Source organism: Rhagoletis pomonella, unplaced genomic scaffold (assembly GCF_013731165.1).
Source record: "Rhagoletis pomonella isolate Grant_MI unplaced genomic scaffold, Rhpom_1.0 Rhpom_scaffold_00010, whole genome shotgun sequence".
Lineage (NCBI taxonomy): Eukaryota > Metazoa > Arthropoda > Insecta > Diptera > Tephritidae > Rhagoletis > Rhagoletis pomonella.
The window spans coordinates 13,132,055-13,150,891 of record NW_023458564.1 but is presented as its reverse complement, the minus strand read 5'-3'; the positions used below and the strand labels follow the sequence as shown (position 1 = coordinate 13,150,891).

At 32.5% G+C, this 18,837-nt stretch overlaps 1 protein-coding gene across 1 annotated transcript in view; it reads right to left on the bottom strand.

The window, feature by feature from the left end:
• LOC118746069 (voltage-dependent calcium channel subunit alpha-2/delta-3-like) overlaps positions 1 to 18,266 on the bottom strand; it is a 41,620-nt gene extending 23,354 nt beyond the window's left edge. The window contains exons 1-8 of the mRNA XM_036479820.1: positions 17,821 to 18,266; positions 17,653 to 17,734; positions 13,069 to 13,173; positions 12,684 to 12,951; positions 9,001 to 9,392; positions 7,022 to 7,471; positions 6,796 to 6,936; positions 3,617 to 3,700 (exon numbers count right to left, since the gene is read on the bottom strand). Of these exons, the coding sequence (XP_036335713.1) occupies positions 3,617 to 3,700; positions 6,796 to 6,936; positions 7,022 to 7,471; positions 9,001 to 9,392; positions 12,684 to 12,951; positions 13,069 to 13,173; positions 17,653 to 17,734; positions 17,821 to 17,927 (1,629 nt within the window). The 5' untranslated portion in view covers positions 17,928 to 18,266. The remainder of the gene's footprint in view (positions 1 to 3,616; positions 3,701 to 6,795; positions 6,937 to 7,021; positions 7,472 to 9,000; positions 9,393 to 12,683; positions 12,952 to 13,068; positions 13,174 to 17,652; positions 17,735 to 17,820) is intronic.
• Positions 18,267 to 18,837: the final 571 nt, after the last annotated feature.

The following is an 18,837-nucleotide window of genomic DNA, read 5'->3' as shown; positions in this document are numbered from 1 at the left end:
GGTCGAGGTATTTTGAAAGACCGTATTTATAGTCCGATTTGGTTCAAATTTGGCGTATGTATTAAACATAACAACTCATAGATTTCCAAAAAATGTACCTTGAAATGTTATGTTATGTTAGTTAATGTAATGATGAGCTGAAATTGCTTCAACTAATTGTTTTTACAAATGTCGCGTGGTAGATGTCGCGTGCTAAAATCGTCCTTAAGCTAAACAAAAACTATCATCAGAAAGGCCAATTCATTCATTTTAGTTTAAAATAAACTAATTTAAATTTTTATGTTGCGTTTTGCAGATTTTTGCATATTTCACGCTTTTTGTCAATATATTGAAAACAAAAAATTTACAGAACCTAAATATTGTACAAAACATATTGCTTCTAAAATGCTATCGAAACATAAAAAAAATCAACATATAATTGGAGGTTTTGACCATGGAAATGCCCATATCACATAATTTACTGGCACAAAATAGTATATATATTTTTGATACTTTTTATATGTATTTACATATACATATATATTCATAAAAATATAAGGTACTAGTATGCTAATAGCCTTCTACTATCTATAACTTAGACATGATAATTCTAATATTTAAATACGTCGTTAAAAGCAAACTGTTATGCTTTTTTTTCAAAAAATGTTGATAAGTAATTGTTATTTTTTCATTGATATGTTTTCAATCATAAGTTAAGAGTTAAAATTTAACTTTTTTTTGCGTTAAAAAATAAACGTTAATATTTATCTTTACAAGCTTTTATTAAGTTTCACCTGTGTTTTTTAATAAAATTTTGCAATAAATTTTTAACAACTTCCCGATTAGCTAGAGGCTTGAAACTGCAAACTTGGCATTGAATCCGACGACAATGCAATAAATTAACAATAAATTAATCCGCTAGGTGGCGCAGGTGTAGAGTTATTTGAAAAAACCCGTATTTATAGTCCAATATCGTTCATATTTGAAATGAGAATTACCTAAATGAAATGGAATAACTCCTCAAATTTGCCAGATAGGTGGCGCAGCAGTTGAGGTATTTGGAAAATCCATATTTATTGTCCGATTCATTTCATATTTAGAACCTACAATACTTAAATACTAAAAAATAATTCACAACAAGTAAAGAAGTCTAAGTTCAGGCGAAGCGGAACACTAAATACCTGGCACACGTTGTAAATAGATAAAGTTTTTCACCTCTCCGAAAACTACCGTTACGTGATAAGTAGGGACGGTTTTACCACTATTTCTAACTTCTTCGATAGTATGTTCAGTTAGACTTAATGAGAAAACTTGTGTAGTCATAAATTAGCGGTGCCAAGGCCATTTTCCATAATAATCTTATTTCTTTTTAATACTAGGTTCACATATAAGTAGATTATCCTCATTTTCGAGCTTAACACCCTAATCTGTAATTATAACAAGAGATTAGCCATATAAAATTCGTCCCTTGTTAATCTGTAATTATAAAATAATCTCAGATTTAACCGATAACTTTTCGGTGTCCATCCTAGTTTTATCGATTGTTTTTGCGAAAGAGAAGAGAAATGCCAAATGTAAAAGTAAACAAAAATGTACGCTGGCAAGTAAAAGAGGTTTGTAAAGGCATTTTTAATAAAATGTTAAGTTAAAATATATTTATATTGCTTATTATAGCAGAAAAACGTGATCACGTTGGCACAGAGAATAAACATAACTTTTCCTTGAGATGTGACAATAACAAGCACAACAAATTTGACGGCTAATAATCTGAGATTTGCCTGTGTAAACGGGGTGATTAAAAAACGAGCTTTGATTGAGATAATATTGATATGTGAACATAGTTTAAGAGATTGTTGTGAGTATTAGGCTTGGGTAAATTAGCGTCCTTAAATTTTGAAACATCGAAGTGATGACGATATGACTAATCAAATAGGTAACTTCGTAAATTCCCCAATTAAAACCAAAAAATAAAACTGCTAATATGAAGTTTTTGAATTCAACTTCGGCTCTACATAAAAAAAGATTAAATCATGCATATAGTTTAGAAAAATTTTTTAGCACAATAAATACTTAAATATACAGGATTTAAAATCTATTCTATGATTACGAGTATTATGTAGAAGAAAAACTTGAATATTTAAAACTGTATTACTATAAATATTTCTGATCTCTATTGTATCCATGAACTTGCATTTTGCAAATTAAATATACTATTTATGTTTGTATGTATTTACGCTCCTTCTAGTAAACTTCCACACATAGTATGTAGTATATATGCTATGCACGATTTTATATAGTATGCACTTCTGTATCCAACTGATTTGTACTACTTTTAAATCTATCTAATAGATGATTCCCGCAAACTCGAAAAACTAGAAAACCCGCAGCTCTAAAACATGTCTCAACGAAATCTCGACAGTCAAGTTTTCATGGCTTTTTCCAGTGTAAGGGAATACCTCTTATTTATGTTGTTCTAAACATTATTTTTACCAAAATTCTTTACTAGCTATGAGTATATAAATTGTTAAGCAATTTTTAGTTTGTTTACTCAAATGTATGTATGACGCAACAACATTAAATTTACGCTAAGGAACTTAGCAACGTTCTTATTTTACTACGCGTTTTCACTGTTTTGTTTTTTACTCAAAATGTCTCTAGATACCTCACGAGTTTGTAATTCCCAAAGCGCCTCATTTATTAAAACCTCTTCGGTGATATTCTGTTTGTGTAATATTTGATTGGTTTGTTTATTAGTATATACAATAAATAAAAGATATTTATGTACATTTGATAGTACATAGAAATATTTTGATAGTATGTCATATTTTTTTTATGTGCAAGTATTTATTAAGAAATCATGATTGACTTCACTATACAAATTAGGAAGAAATTTCTTGGTGATTTTGATTACACCGTGCGACAGTAAATTTTACACACAAAACCATGGGCCAAATATAGTAAAACTGCTTCTTTAATTTTTCTCTCTGAATTTTTTTTAAGAACCTTGAAATTTGATAAATTTAATAGATAACATCAAAAAGTTATTTGAAATTCGAATTATTTGAAAAAATTTGAAATTTGATAAATATGATAACTTCAACAAATTATTTAAAAAATTCTGTGCGGTGTGGGTATAAAAAAATTAAAGAGAAAATTCTGCAGAATTAAAACCGATTAAACTTTTTTTTCACTAGGGCGATTAGGTATTGAACATGTTCTTTAAAATTTTATCCTTGAATATCCATGGAATTTAGCTAAATGTACTTTTGAAAAAATTATATGTTAACGATTAATATACAATCTACCACATTCTCGATTTTAGTACTTACTTTATCACCTTAAAAAATTAAATTACTAAAAGGGCATTTTCAATACCTATTCGCCCTTGTGAACAAAAATTATTATATTGGTACCCATATTGTTATTCTAACATTTTTTAACAATTTTTGGAATTAATCATATATTGGAAATATGTCCTTAAAAAAAATCCCGATGGCAGAGAGAAAAAGTAATAACTCAGTTTTACTATATTTGGCCCACAGTTTCGTGAGTAATTGATTGCTTCGTAGGTTTCGAAATTTTTGTTTTTGTCGCACGGTGTTATTTATGCATTTCTACTGTATGTTGAATAACTTACCGCATTTATACGTCGATCATAAACAGGCATAGAGACAGTAGTCATAAACTGATATACGTCCGATTCGAGTGGTTGATTCCAGGCCTTCATTTGGAGTAATTTATAAAAAAAATTTAGTACATAAATTAAGATCGAAAAAAAACTTTAGTCGACGTGGATTATGCTGACATGATATTATGATATGTTTCAATACACTAAAAATAATCTTTGTATTTTAAAATTTATGATTTTACCACATCTAAATATAACACATCGGCCAACGGATATAAAACTCTGTCCACAAAATTTCAATTTTTTTTTTTTTTTTACAAAAAACGTGGTTTGGATTATATTGCAAAGGTAGTCAACCTATTTTCACACCGTTGCCGTAGAGATGGGCTCTGACCGGGGTTTTAGACGGAAAGTGGATTTTTCAAACAGATTTTGGTGAAATTTCTTACTGTTTACCATAGAGGAGTTTAAGTTTGAATAAATCGTATATTTTATTCAAAAAACCCTTTTTATTTTTCTACACAGTCTCCTTTTAGCTTAAAACATTTAGTTAACCGTTTTCCCTCATTTCTTTATCTGTTTAGTGATGACCGTTTTTCATTTCAAAATCTCTTGATGCCGAGCGATCTCTTCAGAGCATATAGTCGGAGCTGACTAAATCAGGCAAAAATGGTAGATGGCATAGCATTTCGTTGCCCAGTTACGGAGTTTTGTCGCTGTAAGTGTTAAACACAAACGACCCAGCAAAAAACACGATTACCACAGAAACGAAAGTGGAAACGAGCTAGGCGATGGGAATCGCTTACCCTTTCGCTTCAAGAAGGCCTTATTTTAACATGGGCATGTCATTGGAGGTAAGCCCTTACCCGCAGCATTACCTTCAAACGAAGGGAGAACGCATGGATAAACAGAATCCAGAGAAGCGAACAAAGAATGCCTTACAGAGAAACTAATGTAGAATGCCTAGATAAGTACATACTTATTTATATTAAATTGAAATCAGAAAATGTCTTAAAAGATTAAAATTAATTAAAATTTTTATAAATCAGCTTTTATACATACATATGTATTTATTTAGGTACTTAGATTTTCTTAAAAATCGGTATGTACATACATGCATATTTAACTAAGCTTAAAATTGTACTTCCTCACTCTTGTACTTCACTTCATTGACTGACTTCAACTTCGCTGCAAATTGAACAAAGCAAAACATGATTTTTATGCGACACAAATTTCCACAGAAAGTAGCGGTAGAAAAAGAATTTTTGGGTATTCATTCTATTTTTCAACTGACTACGATGCAGCATTCTACTTTGCATTCTCCGAAATGAAGCAAAGAAGCGAAATAAAAAAAATATTATAGGACATTCTACTTTGCATTCCCTGAAATGAAGCAAAGAAGCGAGACAAATAAAATATTGTAGGACATTCTACTTTGCATTTCCGGAGATGAAGCAAAGAAACGAATTAAAAAAGAAATATTATAGGACATTCTACTTTGCATTCCCCGAAATCAAACAAAGAAGCGAAATAAATAAAATATTGTTGGACATTCTACTTTGCATTACCGGCAATGCCTAAAAGAAGCGGAAAAATTCGAAGGCATTATAACGCTATGCCTTCTAGAACACGTTACCACTAAAAGCGATTACCGATTTTTTGCTGGGGAATGACACAGCTTGCTAAAAATGGTACATCAATCGGGAGTAGTGGTGCATAAAACGCTACTCCGCTACCCTGGTACTTATAAAATATGCACCTAAAGTAATGGTTGCTTTCAAGTTGAGAAGCCTTACCTCAGTTTTTGACGAAGATTAGGGTAATCCAGAACATTAAGGATAGTTTTTTGCGAAATTCGATACGTGGTATGCATTTGAATTGCTAAGCTTTTGCCAAAATGACATCACAAAGGCGATTAGCAATGTTCGTTTCGACAAAGTTTTCATAAAAATCTTTCTTGCTTTTTTCTTCATTTATTTACTTCTGAATCGTTGAGCTGGACCGCAGTTCTGGTCCGTTTTAGCAAACCAATCCAAAGATGCAAACACGTTTCGAACCGCTGAACCGATCTGACCAAATTTTTCATCCGGTTCACGTCCCTGATATTTATCGAAACATTTGTTTTTATCTAAGTTCTTCTTAGGACTTATTTATTGACCCTCGTATGTATGCGAAATTTTCTTAAAAACTTGAGTATGATTTTAATGCATAGAAATTCTATAGGAAATTTTTGAATATCTGAATAATCCGAATATTTGAATATCTGATCGGAAAATCCGAATATCGGTATAACGAAATAAACGGAGGGTCGAATTCTATCGATGTACACGAGTATCCGAACGGATTTCCGAATATACAGCACTACCTGTACTGTTTTGACTTTGGTGCTCTTCTAAATATCGTAAAAAATATATACAGTGGTTGTCCAGTATAACGAATGCCTATATAACGAATGCTCCAAATAGCGAATACTTTTTTAAATGTATTGATTACTCTAAATAACGAACGGTTGAAAAAAGGAGTATTCTATATAACGAACGCTTGTTTACTTTATATGTTTGAATGACATGATTTTTGCGTACGTGAAATTACCAGTTCAAAAGAATAACTTCTTACAAGTGGTCGCGTTTATTGAACTGGAAAAATACCTCCGTCGCGTAACCGTTTGTTATTTATTAGGTGAAACAATTAAAAAAAAAAACACAGTGAAATAGGAATATGGGGCTCATATGTAATATATATATATATATATATTGATTTTCATAACAAAATTTTAGTTCGATTTAACGTACTTTTCGATATAGCGTATGAACCCAGACATTATATCATTCGTCATACTGGACGACCACTGTATTTTAAAATCTGATAAAAATATTATATCCGGATAATAAAATAAACAGATGTTAACCGGCTATCCAGAGAGCAAAATTAACGGGTTTTAACCGGATATCCGGATTTGATCCGTGTACACGAATATCTGAACCGATATCCAAATACGCGGGTAGTCCCATCCCTCCCTACTTGACTGTTGAGTTTTTTCTAAATTTCATTGAAAAAAATGGCTAAAACTCAAATTAATATACATAATTGATATCCCATTTTTTTACTAAATTAATTTAAAGGCGTCAAACGGACCCCTAACTACTAACTAAACTAATTTTTTCGTATACATGTAAATATTTTTATACCGCTTTATTGCGATGATAGATCCGTCTATGTACTTCGTTAGGTTCCAGCATGCGATAACCCTCTCGCCGAAATTCCAAAACATCTTCGCGTTGATCATCGCACTGCTTCATTTCCCACAGCCAATCGGATAGTTTTGGGTCCTTAAATAATAAAATTAAATAAATTTTAAGAAAATCCTTCAACACTCACATTGGATTTCACATATTTTTCTTTGACTGCACTTACAATAACATCAGCATACACCTGCGTCCACACAACAGGGTGATCATGTTTACCTAGAACCAGAGGTCTCGCCATTACCGGTATGTAATTGAGTACCATTTCACGGACTTCGGCCATATCACTCAAATGAACATAATAGCCTTGATTGGCACAAGCCATCCATTTGATATCCTTAACATCGGCTACTTCCTTGCCAATTAGATAGGTAAAAACACGTACGGGTTTAAATGGTAGATCACGCCAATTGAATTGTTCGAATACATCCTCATAGGTAAATGGAGCGCCATCACTAACAATCATAATGGCTTGATTGCATTGCGCGCCGCGATTTTCCGTACGAAATTGTTCCAAAACTTCAAAAGCTTTCGTCAATGCAGCAGTGAAGTTGGCAATGTTGGCAATTTTTACTGAGTCAACACCTTCCATGAGCTCCCGAATATTGCCAAGATTCGCCTTATGAATGGGGAATGGGAGGAAATGTTATTGTGTAATAATGGATGTGAGTATGAAGTGCAGTAAAAAGCATTAAAAAAAAATATGTAGTAACAGAAGGTTACCATCGTACATAAATATATAATTATCAAATACTATTAAATATATATAGTAATGCACGATGGTGGGTTATTAAGAATAATAAGACGAAAACTAAAAAATAACAAATAAAAATAAAAAAGTAATGACCAAACTTAAAAGAATATCTCATTGAAACAATTATAATAGAAGCTGTACTTTCATAAAATAATAGCAAAATGATTTTTTATTTTTGCCTAAATAGTAGTGGAGCTTCGCCTCTAATTCCCGATATGCGTCTTAATATTGGCATATAATGGAGGAACCTAGGCCGTCTTCTTACGAGCGATTAGGTTTTTATAAAAAATCCCTTTCCAAAAGAAATTCATTCCTACATATAATATGCTGAGCGGCATCATTTCGCGACAAGTTAAAAAAAAAAAAAACAATTTTTCGATCCAAGCAAACCAAAGTAAAATTTTGGCCCCAACGATTAATAGTACAGACCTCCAACCACTCGGCTTTAAACTTACGATTGATGGTGAACGTTAACCGACCAGAATTAAATTACATACAGTGGGGAGCAAACATGAGTACATGCAGATTTTTGTTGAATATTTGCAAGGGTTTTAAAGTAAATTTTTTTTTTGTAATTTTTTTTTATAAATATATGGTTTATGCTTTAACCAAAATCATATAAGTCAAACTTTATACAGAGCTTAGAAAAATCTAACAAATTTTAATTAAAATTTAAATTTCAACTAATATTTTTTTGGTATGCAGTTTTGTAGACCGAGCAACTAGCGCAAATTCGCATAGAAGAGAGGCAATTGGAGAAGCTATTTGGTCTCGGCCCAAACCGACAAACGGTTGTAGTGCCAAATAGGAATAAGAAGATATGAAATGAATCTAAAAGAGGCAAATATTGCTTACATTTTTGGCGAGTTTCTTCTTTCGAAAACAAATCTGTCTAAGATTGAAAAGCAATTGAATTGTTAATATTAAAGAGCATAAAAGTTATTTGTGATAGAGACAATGGGATAGTTTAGAACAATATTTATTCAAATTATGGGAAACACCTTTATTCTAGTACCATATATGTAAGGGGTGTACGGTCTTGTGGCCTGTAAAGTATTAACTTCAGGTTCATGTTTTGTGTCTTCAGCTTTTCTCAATTTCACGCCAACAAAGAGGTAGCGACCTTAATAATTCCAATACTTAGAAATGATTGTAAAAGCTTTGGCTCGTGGAGTTCTGTTGCAGGTCAAACCTCAGTAGAGAAATGGGTTGTATGTAGTCTGAGTGCCTTTTTTCTGCATGTGTTAGCACCAACAAAAAAGATCACATACATAATTAACAAGTCAAAAACTAAACGAAAAACTAAAATGTCCAGCAAACAGCAAATTAAAAAAAAAAAAATTAATTGTACAGAAAGTGACTTAAAGCAATTAATAATAAAAAACTTTATATACTTGAACTAGTGTATCCTCAAAACATTTGACGGCCGGCTCTACTGTTTTTCCAAAGGTGAAGATGTTCACAAAGTCATTGGTACCCAACGTATCAAGTATTGTATTTACAACCTTCTTTGCGATATCTAGCCTCTGTCCCTTCATAGAGCCAGAACTGTCCAATAGTATGATGATGTCCTTGGGACTTGTCGCTGCCTCCATATACCATGAACGCAGTCGGCAATCATACAAGTCGACTGGTTTGGCTTTCCACTTGGCCGCCGGGAATTGGCGCATGAAACCGGTCGAGCTGCCATAGAATTGCCACGACAATGTTGGATCGTTTTTGTAATTATCACGAAATATTTGATCTAAATTCTCCGACCACTGAATGGATTTGATGACATCCTTGGCTATCGCAGCCAAAATGAATGTGTATGCGTGAGTGATTTTTTGTATAAAAATTATAACATTTTTCATGATGTTTATTTTTTATTTTTTGCATTGTTCATGGCAATGATAAGCATTTGTGTGTTCGTTAAGGTATTGTGTTGTAGGGAGAAAAATTTTGGTTCTTATTAGATTTGATTTTTCGTTTTGTAAGAATTACTTATACTAGGTGCTAAAAATTTGAAAAATACATTTAAATGAAAAAGTTTAGCTGAAATGATTGTCTCGAGTGTGTCAAGCATTCCACGGGTTGAGTCATTTGGCGGTTAGTTTTAAATGGAGATATTTAGTCGTTTTATGCGGTCCTTTTATTAGCACAAATACAGTAGAACCTCGCAACTCCGAATCAATTAGAATCAGCTCAATCCGGTCTACCAAAGGCGTTAAAATTTTTGAGGAAAAACACCTATAATTGTTTGTTCATTTATTATGACAAAAAAAAACTATTACAATGACTTCAATAGAAACTACTTTTAACGTTTTAAAGTAATGGAATATTAACTCAAAATTTATTTAAAAAAGTGGAATACTTTTGTTTTCCGGATACAGTTTTGCGCGATCCGAATTAGCGAGACCGTGGTCGGTCCGGATTACAAGATAAATATTAGATTTTATTTTTATTATTTAAGTCTGTCTGGATTACAGAAGAATTCGGATTAGCCTACACCCGGATTAAGGCAGGTCTACTGTAGTGCCCCCTTAAGTGTTTTGCTGGCTAAAGAGTTTGCCTGACTTGACCCAATCAATAAGCCCAGTCATGTTTGCTATCAGAATGAAGAGTTCTCGCTTTGCTTACCTAACAAGCCGCCTAGCCGTTTTGTATGCCCTGCAGTTTACTGTAATTCCATATCTATAAGTTATTCAGAAGCGACCTCTCATTCTCTGGAATGCATTTTTAAAGAAAGCTTGCTCTGCTTTAACTCTGCATGGCTCTGCTTAATTTTTGTACGCTAAGGTACTTCTTCCTCAGTCTTTTTAATACACCATCGGCCTCAACAATAGCAATGTTTGTTCTGCCTTCTCGCAGTTGGATAAGGAAGCAAAACGAATGGAGGACAAGACGAACTATCTCCTGTCAACAAGCAAACAGTTAACAGGGACAATGAAGCCCCGTCACCAGGTCACTTTTGGAAATCATAATTTCGAAAACCCAGAGCGCTTCGTCCATTTGAGAACCTGCATAAACACTGAAAATAATCACACTACTAGTCACTCCCCAAGTTCGTGGTGCTACATAGTACATATATACATAGCTCAAAAGCTTACACAATGGCCACATCCTATGAGACGGCCCTTGGGGTGAGCTGTGTGAACTTTACAATGCCATAGAATTAGTGTAGCGGATTAAAATACAAAGGCCCGTTGGCTCGGTCATCTCGTAGAAATGGGCACAAATGCTTCAACCGTGAAAGCATACAACGCGGATTCCGCGTGAAGAAGCACTTGGCGTTTTCAACTGACGTCATTTAGCGTATTTAGCAGAAAAATGACGCGATGTTTTCAAGGACTTAGCCAAAATCGCTTAAGTGATTACAGCGCCGAACATGAGGCAGAACTTCGGGTATGGATAGTTCGGTTTCGCCCTTTCTTTCAGTTTCTTTACTTGTTATACGTATGCAAAATTCTTGGTCCGAAGTATAATCATAAACCGTCATAGCTCCTGAACGCATAAACAGACTTTGTCGAATTGGCAAACACTCGAATTTTGCGTATAAATAAAATAAAACTGGATAGTGCTGGTTACACTGGATCACAAATTTGTGTATTTTTTGTACCGCAGATGCCCCTATCCAATTCCTTTGTAGAACCGCCCGCTGATTCCGAAAATCGAGTTAATATTTTTCCATAGATAGGAAAGTGGTTCGTTTTAATTGCGTATATCTTTCGAACAAATTTAAGAATTTTAATTCGAAATACAGCTAATAAAGGCTAACAAAATTCTCCATTTTATGTGTGTTAAAGCCTGTTCTGTTACGCAAAAATCGAGGTACTTATAAAGAAAATCGATGGATAAGTAAAAAAGGAATTAGAGGTCAAAAGAAAATGCGCAAAGATTTCTTATATGAAAAATTAGCTGAATAGTATGTTACTCATACGCCATGCCTGCTCTTTTTTCCCACAAAAAATCGTTGCACGTTTTAATTCGACCACTTATTTTTTTGTATTTATCCGTCGATTTTCTTCGTTGGTTGGTTGTATAAATGTTTAGAGTTTGATTTTTTCAAAAAAATAAGTAATTTTTTTAAAATTTGTGGAGTTAAAATTTTGACATCAATTTGAGCGGGCTTTAAATTCATCCCCTGGGGTCCCCCCATGTTTTCTAGAGAAATCTGCTTAGAATTTCTAGAGAAACCTTATTAGAATTTTCCGAAGATTACGTTTTTGCTATACTCATTCTCATGGTTTCTTACCCGAACAATATGCCCACCTAATGTACATTCATACGTGCATATGTAGGTTTATTCAATAACATTTTAAGAATGAAAGAATTTACGCTAAATGACCCAGCCAGTAGAATATGAATGTGTCGTCGTTATGAAAAATTCTAAATTTAATAGGAGAGGCATAGCACTTTTAGAATTCATAAGAAAATGATTTTAAGGTTGTTCTAATGGTCCAATGAAACACGATTTGTTTTTTTTTTATTATGGTATAGAGCTAAGTCAAAGAGCATAAAATATATACAATGATAGTCGAATTATTAGAACAAGCCTACAAATGTTGCAAGTGTTTCCTTAATTTAATTTTAAAAAATTTTCGTTTTTATTTAAATTAACAAGTCCAAATTTCCAGTATTCAATCAATATAATATTTCATGAACAATGGTCAAAAAGTCGGTCCTTCGGTACGAGCAGGCTTGAAAGTGATATTAACTTTGGCCAGAATCATTTGCGCAGTCATTTTGGTGCATTCAAAAGCATTTCAAGCATACATGAAAACATATACATATGTAAGTTAGGCGTTAAGGTACAGCGTGGGCACGAAAAGTGTCTGCGCAAGATATCCTGACGAAATTTATTGCAACTCCAAGTGGGCTTTCTCAAATACAATACATACACTACAGCAAGCGTTGTATTTAAAAAAGCAAGAAAATGCACCGATGAAATGCATGTACATAAATATCTACGTACGTATGTATGTATGTATGTATGTTTGTAGTGTGTACTTGTGTTTTATATAATAAATTAATTAAAATGTATGTGGATGATTGTGCAAAATTTCCAAACTAAAAATATATGAAAAGAAAATCCAACCTCGATCGAAAACATTCAAGGGCACGTGCACTGAACTGACGCTCAGATTGACTGGCGTATTAAAAAATTCAGCTTTCGGTGTTAGAACAATCTCTTTGGGCGGTACAAAAATATGTGGTTCGCCCATATCATCCAGCTCCCGAGGTGCTGGTGTTGGTATAGGATCATCGGGTTCTCTCATATCTTTGGCATTGTAATAGGAAAAAAACTGATCCTCCTTTTCGTTTTGATGTGAGAGCGCGGTATTCTCCGCCGTATCCATAATACGCTGCCATTGTTTTAAGAATATTTTGGTTTTAAGTGAAGACAAATTACGTACATATGTTATTATAAATTAAAAAATTTAAAATGCATACTTGGTATCATCAAATAGTTTATTCCTTACCCGTACTGCGCTTATTTTTAAATCCATCATCATTTTGACATCGTGCGCCATGTTTTCAACAATTTTGGCTCCAGAACGCGACACCACTTGTGCTTCTTTGAAACTCTTTTGTAAAGAAACAGTAAGATAGAAATGTAATATACCAAAAATATAGATTCACGTTAAGGTCAAATAAAATAAAATAAAATTTTAGTTATGAGAATATACGAGGGCAGTTTAAAAAATCGGTGACTTTTCGAATAAAAGATATTTTCTTGGCTCCTGTATGGTCTCCTTTAAGGTTGGCTACTTAACCAGCGTTCTTCCAACATAATACTTGTTTGAGTTTGAGATGAGACCTCTTCATTCGACCAAAATCTTTCACCAACGAGGCTTAGAAACAATAAATCTAAAGAATATGCTGGATGAAGGAGTAATTCGTAAACTAATTCACGTGTGATGGTTGTCTATTTTCAAAGGCTGTCAAAAACAAAGTAAATGTCAAAGCGTTAAAAATTTTGGTGGTAGCTGACAGAAGCAGTGGGATTTTAAATCTATTTCGCAGGAAAATCAAACAATCACTGACTTATAAAATTGCCCCCGTAAAAATTTTTTTTCGTCACTTAACACGACCTATATTGCGGTAATGACAATCACAAACACTTTTAACTATTACACCGAGCGACAGTAAATTTTACACACAAAAAAAAATTATATATTCTCGAAACCTATGGCAAAATATTTTAAAACTGCGTATTTAATTTTTTTCTCTGGCGTCAAGATTTTTTTTCAAAGGACTTTAAAATATCAAAAATATTAAGGGGACAATTCTGTAAAATAAAAAATATATTAAATTTTTTGGTGCATAAGGACGAATGGGTGCGAAAAAGTTCTTTTAAAATTTATTTTTGTAAAAATTAATTGTTAAGGACTAATATACACAGGACCACATCCTCGAATTTCAATCCCCCTAACTCTATTATCTTAAAAAAAAAGTATCTTTAATGTTTTTAAATTCTACCAAATTTTCATCAATCAATTGGCACCCACATTGTCGTTCTACAATATAATTATTTTTTTCATTAACTATATCTTAAAAAATTTCCAAGTCCTTTTAAAAAATTCTGATGTCAGAGAGAACAACTAAAAACGCAGTTTTACTGTATTTGGCCCATAGTTTCGTGAGTATATCGTTTGTTTTGTGCATTTCGATTTTTTTTTTGTTTTTGTTTTTTTCGTACGGTGTTTTAACTGGGCATTACTTTTTTTACCTCGCTTGGGATGTAACTATGTAATATTGATGCCCCTAAAAGATGCAGCGATTTTCTTTATCAAGTTACATACCTGATGACAGTACGAATCGGAATTGCTTTAAATTTTCATTCTTAAAGTAATCTGGTTACAGTACGAATGGAAATTATAAAAGCGAGTTTTTAGTTTTTTAAACTATATTTTTTTATTTTATTCACACATACAAAACTATTTTATATGTTTTCTCGAATGGATAATCCAAAAAAAAATCTGGTCTCAAGACGGTAGGATAGCACACTTTTCTGACTATCGCCAATTTCTTTGCCTTACTGTGGCCGTTTTCTCCAGTAACCTGCAACTTTAAAGCTCACTTTATATTTAAAGATTGCATTAAAATTTATGATTGTCTGTAAGGTAAAGCATTTTGCGACAAAGAAACATACATACGTCAAAAACTTAGAATATAAATGCTTAACTTAAGACATAGCTCTATTTTTAATCCAACCTTTAAATATAAAGTGAGCTTTAAAGTTACAGGCTACTTGAGAAAACGGCTCTAAGTAGCTGAAACATTTTTTTTAATGAAGTAATAATATATGTACATATGTATGTAAAAAATTATCAAAATTATCCCGAAAACTCGCTATGTGGGTGTAATTAGCCTAAAGATTTAACGATAAGTTTAACAGATTTGTACCACTAGACTATACCAACTTTCGAGCAAACAAAAAGGTTTGTTGTACACCCCTGAATATATAAAATTTTTGCAAGGTAGTTTCGAAAAAAAAATTGTTTGACGGAACCTAGCGTCGCACAGTGGCGCAAAAAAGGTTGCAAAAAGGACAAATCAATTTTGAGAGCGCAAATTACACACAGTTTGTACAGGTTTCTTTTTTTTTAAATAAAAGATAATTAAATTTTGCGTCGATCTATCCGTGGCGATTTTTGAAAAAAGCTCCCACTAGAATGTGTGTGTGGTGTGGGAAATTCAGTTTGTATTGGAGCTGCCACGCCCCCTTTTTTAATTACTCCCATTATTTCCATTAGTTGGGCGTTGATATAATGTATCTCTATACTATACGTTGAATACTTTCAGAGGTATGCTGTGTGAAAACTTCAGTTTGTATGGAAGGTGCCACGCCCCCTAGATATATCGAAATTATTTTGCTTCTATAATTATCCTTGGAGGGTCTGGAGTCAACGTCCAAAGTTTCAAAAATATCGGCACATCTGTTCTCGTGTTTTTCGAACAGAAAAAACGGCTTTCAAAATATCTATTGGTATAGATAAGAAATTATATAAGTTTTTTAATTAAATGTATCCTAGTGAAAAATGTTTATGAATATTTTTTTTTTTCATTGCAGGAATATGTAATTTATTTCAAGTATTTTCCAAAAAAGTATAATAAAAGGTAATAATAAAAGGTTTGTTCAAGAAACAGTTTTCTCGCTCCCTCTTGACAAAATCGCCCAGTCGGAAAAGTAGTAATGCATTACAAGCGTGATAAATAATGCTTATGAGTTCTATATCTATATGAGTTCTATTCTATATTACTGCTAACTATGTAATCAGCATTCTAATGTATTCAAAAAGTTACAATATTTCATATTAAAACACATTAATTTCTCGAAACTAGGTAATGCAAAATTGAATGCCCCACTAAGGACATCGCTCTGAGAAAACAAATGCATTTTCGAATGTGAAATGGGTTGTTTTACTGATTATTTTTTCCTGACACTGGGCGGCTCCCTTAGCAAGGCACTGTGTGTGGGTTCGTATGTTTGTGCAAAGCTTTTGTAAGGGAGTTAAGGGAGTTTCAAAATATCACTAACAAACCTTTAATTATTGAATCATGCTCAAATATAACTTTTTTTTCTTTCGCTTTCGGTGAAAATAACTGAGATTTGGCGGGTAAGTACCAGAACATGGAACTTGAGGCCAATGAACTTTTTAACAAAAAAAAATTGTCGCCTCGAGGCAAAAACATCGATATATCATACTTTAAGATCCGACAGTAAAGGCCGAAGATATGACGAAAAAATTAAAGGGCGACCCCTACGTTCGGGAATTTTTTTTCGAAAATTTTTTCTCAAAAAATACTCGAGACTCGAAGGTGTGCGGCGAACGTTTTTTCAAGTACGGTCTAATGACCACGCCACATATGTATGTATATGCATATTATGCATTTTAAAAAATTCATTTATTAAAAAAACCAAATGTCAAACTTTGTGCAACAATTATAAAAATTCTGCATTATTGCATCTAAATTTTCACCTTTTTAAACAGATTTTTTTTGATTTTTTTGAATATGTAGTTTTATAGCCCATTAAAATTTAGTAATAAAGTGCAAGTTTAAATTTCCTAAACAATCGCGTTAATTTTTGATAATTTTTATTCTGAATGTATTACGCACTTTTTCCATGCAAATAAAAATTGTCGAACATACTTTGTATCGAAGAAAATGCGTTAAAAAATTGCCAAAAATCAACGCGATTTTTTGGCAACTTAGAACTTAACTTCATTCTACTAAAATTTAATGGGCTATAAAACTACTACATATTCTTAAAAATCTGATTAAAAAGTTTTAAATTTAGATGCGATTTTGCAGAATTTTTAAAACTTTTTCACAAAGCTTGAAATATGAATTTATATGGGTTTTGTTAGATAATGAACTATCATTTTATAAAAAAAAAAATAATAAATTTTATATAAACGTAGCCAACATTTGATAAAATGTCGTGTCCCTATTTATTTTTCCACCACTGTATGTATGTTTATAAGTGAGACCATTTAATTTTAAAATGTGTACCTTTCCGTTCTTTTCGTCGCTTCATTGCATTCTTGTTGTTTTTAATATAATTTTAAAACTCTATCTGGCATATTCAAAATTTATTATTAACCCGTTACTTATTAAATAACTGGAGGAATGACCTCTTTTTACGCTGCACTTTTGCATTCATGTGCTATAAAGCTCTTTCGGCAAAGAGCTACGATATTATTCTTAAAATTCTTAAAATTTTTGCCATTAGGAAAAAACTCAAAAATTTTGATATATTTGTCTGATAAATCTACAATTCTTTCATGTTTAGATTATCTACAACGGCCCGTAGTTATAGTCAAAATAAAGTCGACTCTAAAGTTAAAAGCAGCTTTTTGACATAACTTTCAATGGGATATCTGTCCACTCATAAAGGAGTTCGCGAGAAATTGTTTGTCATTAAAAACAAATTACGTCAGTTGCCCCATGCAGAGCTAATGCATCGTAAATTCTGATGTGCAATTAACCCATATTGCTCAAAGATAATTTTTGAGAAAAATCAATATTTTACTTGTACTTTGTAGCTAAATGCTTACCTCTTGAACTTCCTTTCGCCTGGTAATGAAGTCACCCAAATGGAACAGCTCCATGCCTAATTTATCAGCCCAGGAATGTACACTATATACAGATGAATTATTATATTCGTTATATTATTATTATTTCATTGGTACAATATCACAAGCTAACGAAGAATTGTAACTCACAGATTGTAATTGATTTTTTCTCCTGGTACAAAATTGGCACCGTTTGGATACAATAGAAAGAAACAAATTAACAGATAATGCGTCCGCGGTACCGAACAGCATGCCATTTTTTGTATTTAACTTTAAACAGATACCTCGCCTTTATATTTTTAATAATTTTAACTATTTATTTACAAAACTATGTATTCTTTTATAACTATATCTGTGTAAAAAAAAATTTTTTTCCAGCATTCCTTCACTTGTTTATCGATTACACCACAATTACCATGGGTAGACCCTTACCAACGACGTATTACTAAAATTACCATAAACTTTTTTAATTGTAACAAATAAAATTCACTATTTAACGGTGCAAAATCTAACAATGAAATCTAAAAAACTGATAAATTTTCTGTTGGAAAAACTTTATGTCTACACCGTTTTTCACAAAGTTCGCGTATAACGTCAAAACCCAGTGAGTTCATCGCTTGAAGGCTATGTGTTACACAGGGAAAATAGCAGTCTACGGTTATTCATATAGACGAACTCTTCTAACGGTTATTGGCGCATGCCCGAGTTAAAGTTAACGTTTGCGCTAAGCGATTGTTTATATTTTATCCTCTCACGTGGCCGGCATTTAGCGGAGCGTAACAAGTGTTTGTTTGCAGGATTTGATAATGTTGATATTTTGCCGGCGTTTTATCACACATATGTAGATATATATGTATATGTACATATGTATCCATTCAGTTCGACTAAATAGGTAAATGCCAGTTAAAAACGTAAACAATTGCGTAGACATGCGCATTGAAGATGTTTTGAATACACATCCGCGGATATATTCAAATTGGCTTGATATAATGCACAGATGAATGAAAATAACATATGTATGTATGGATGTACCCTTAAGTGTATATACATAAGTATAAGTGTAGTGTATGTATGTAACCTTCCCTAGAGGAGAAGTATATACATTAGTATGTCATACATATTTGAGTACCCTGCAGTGAAAAATTATCAATTGATAAAAATAACCAA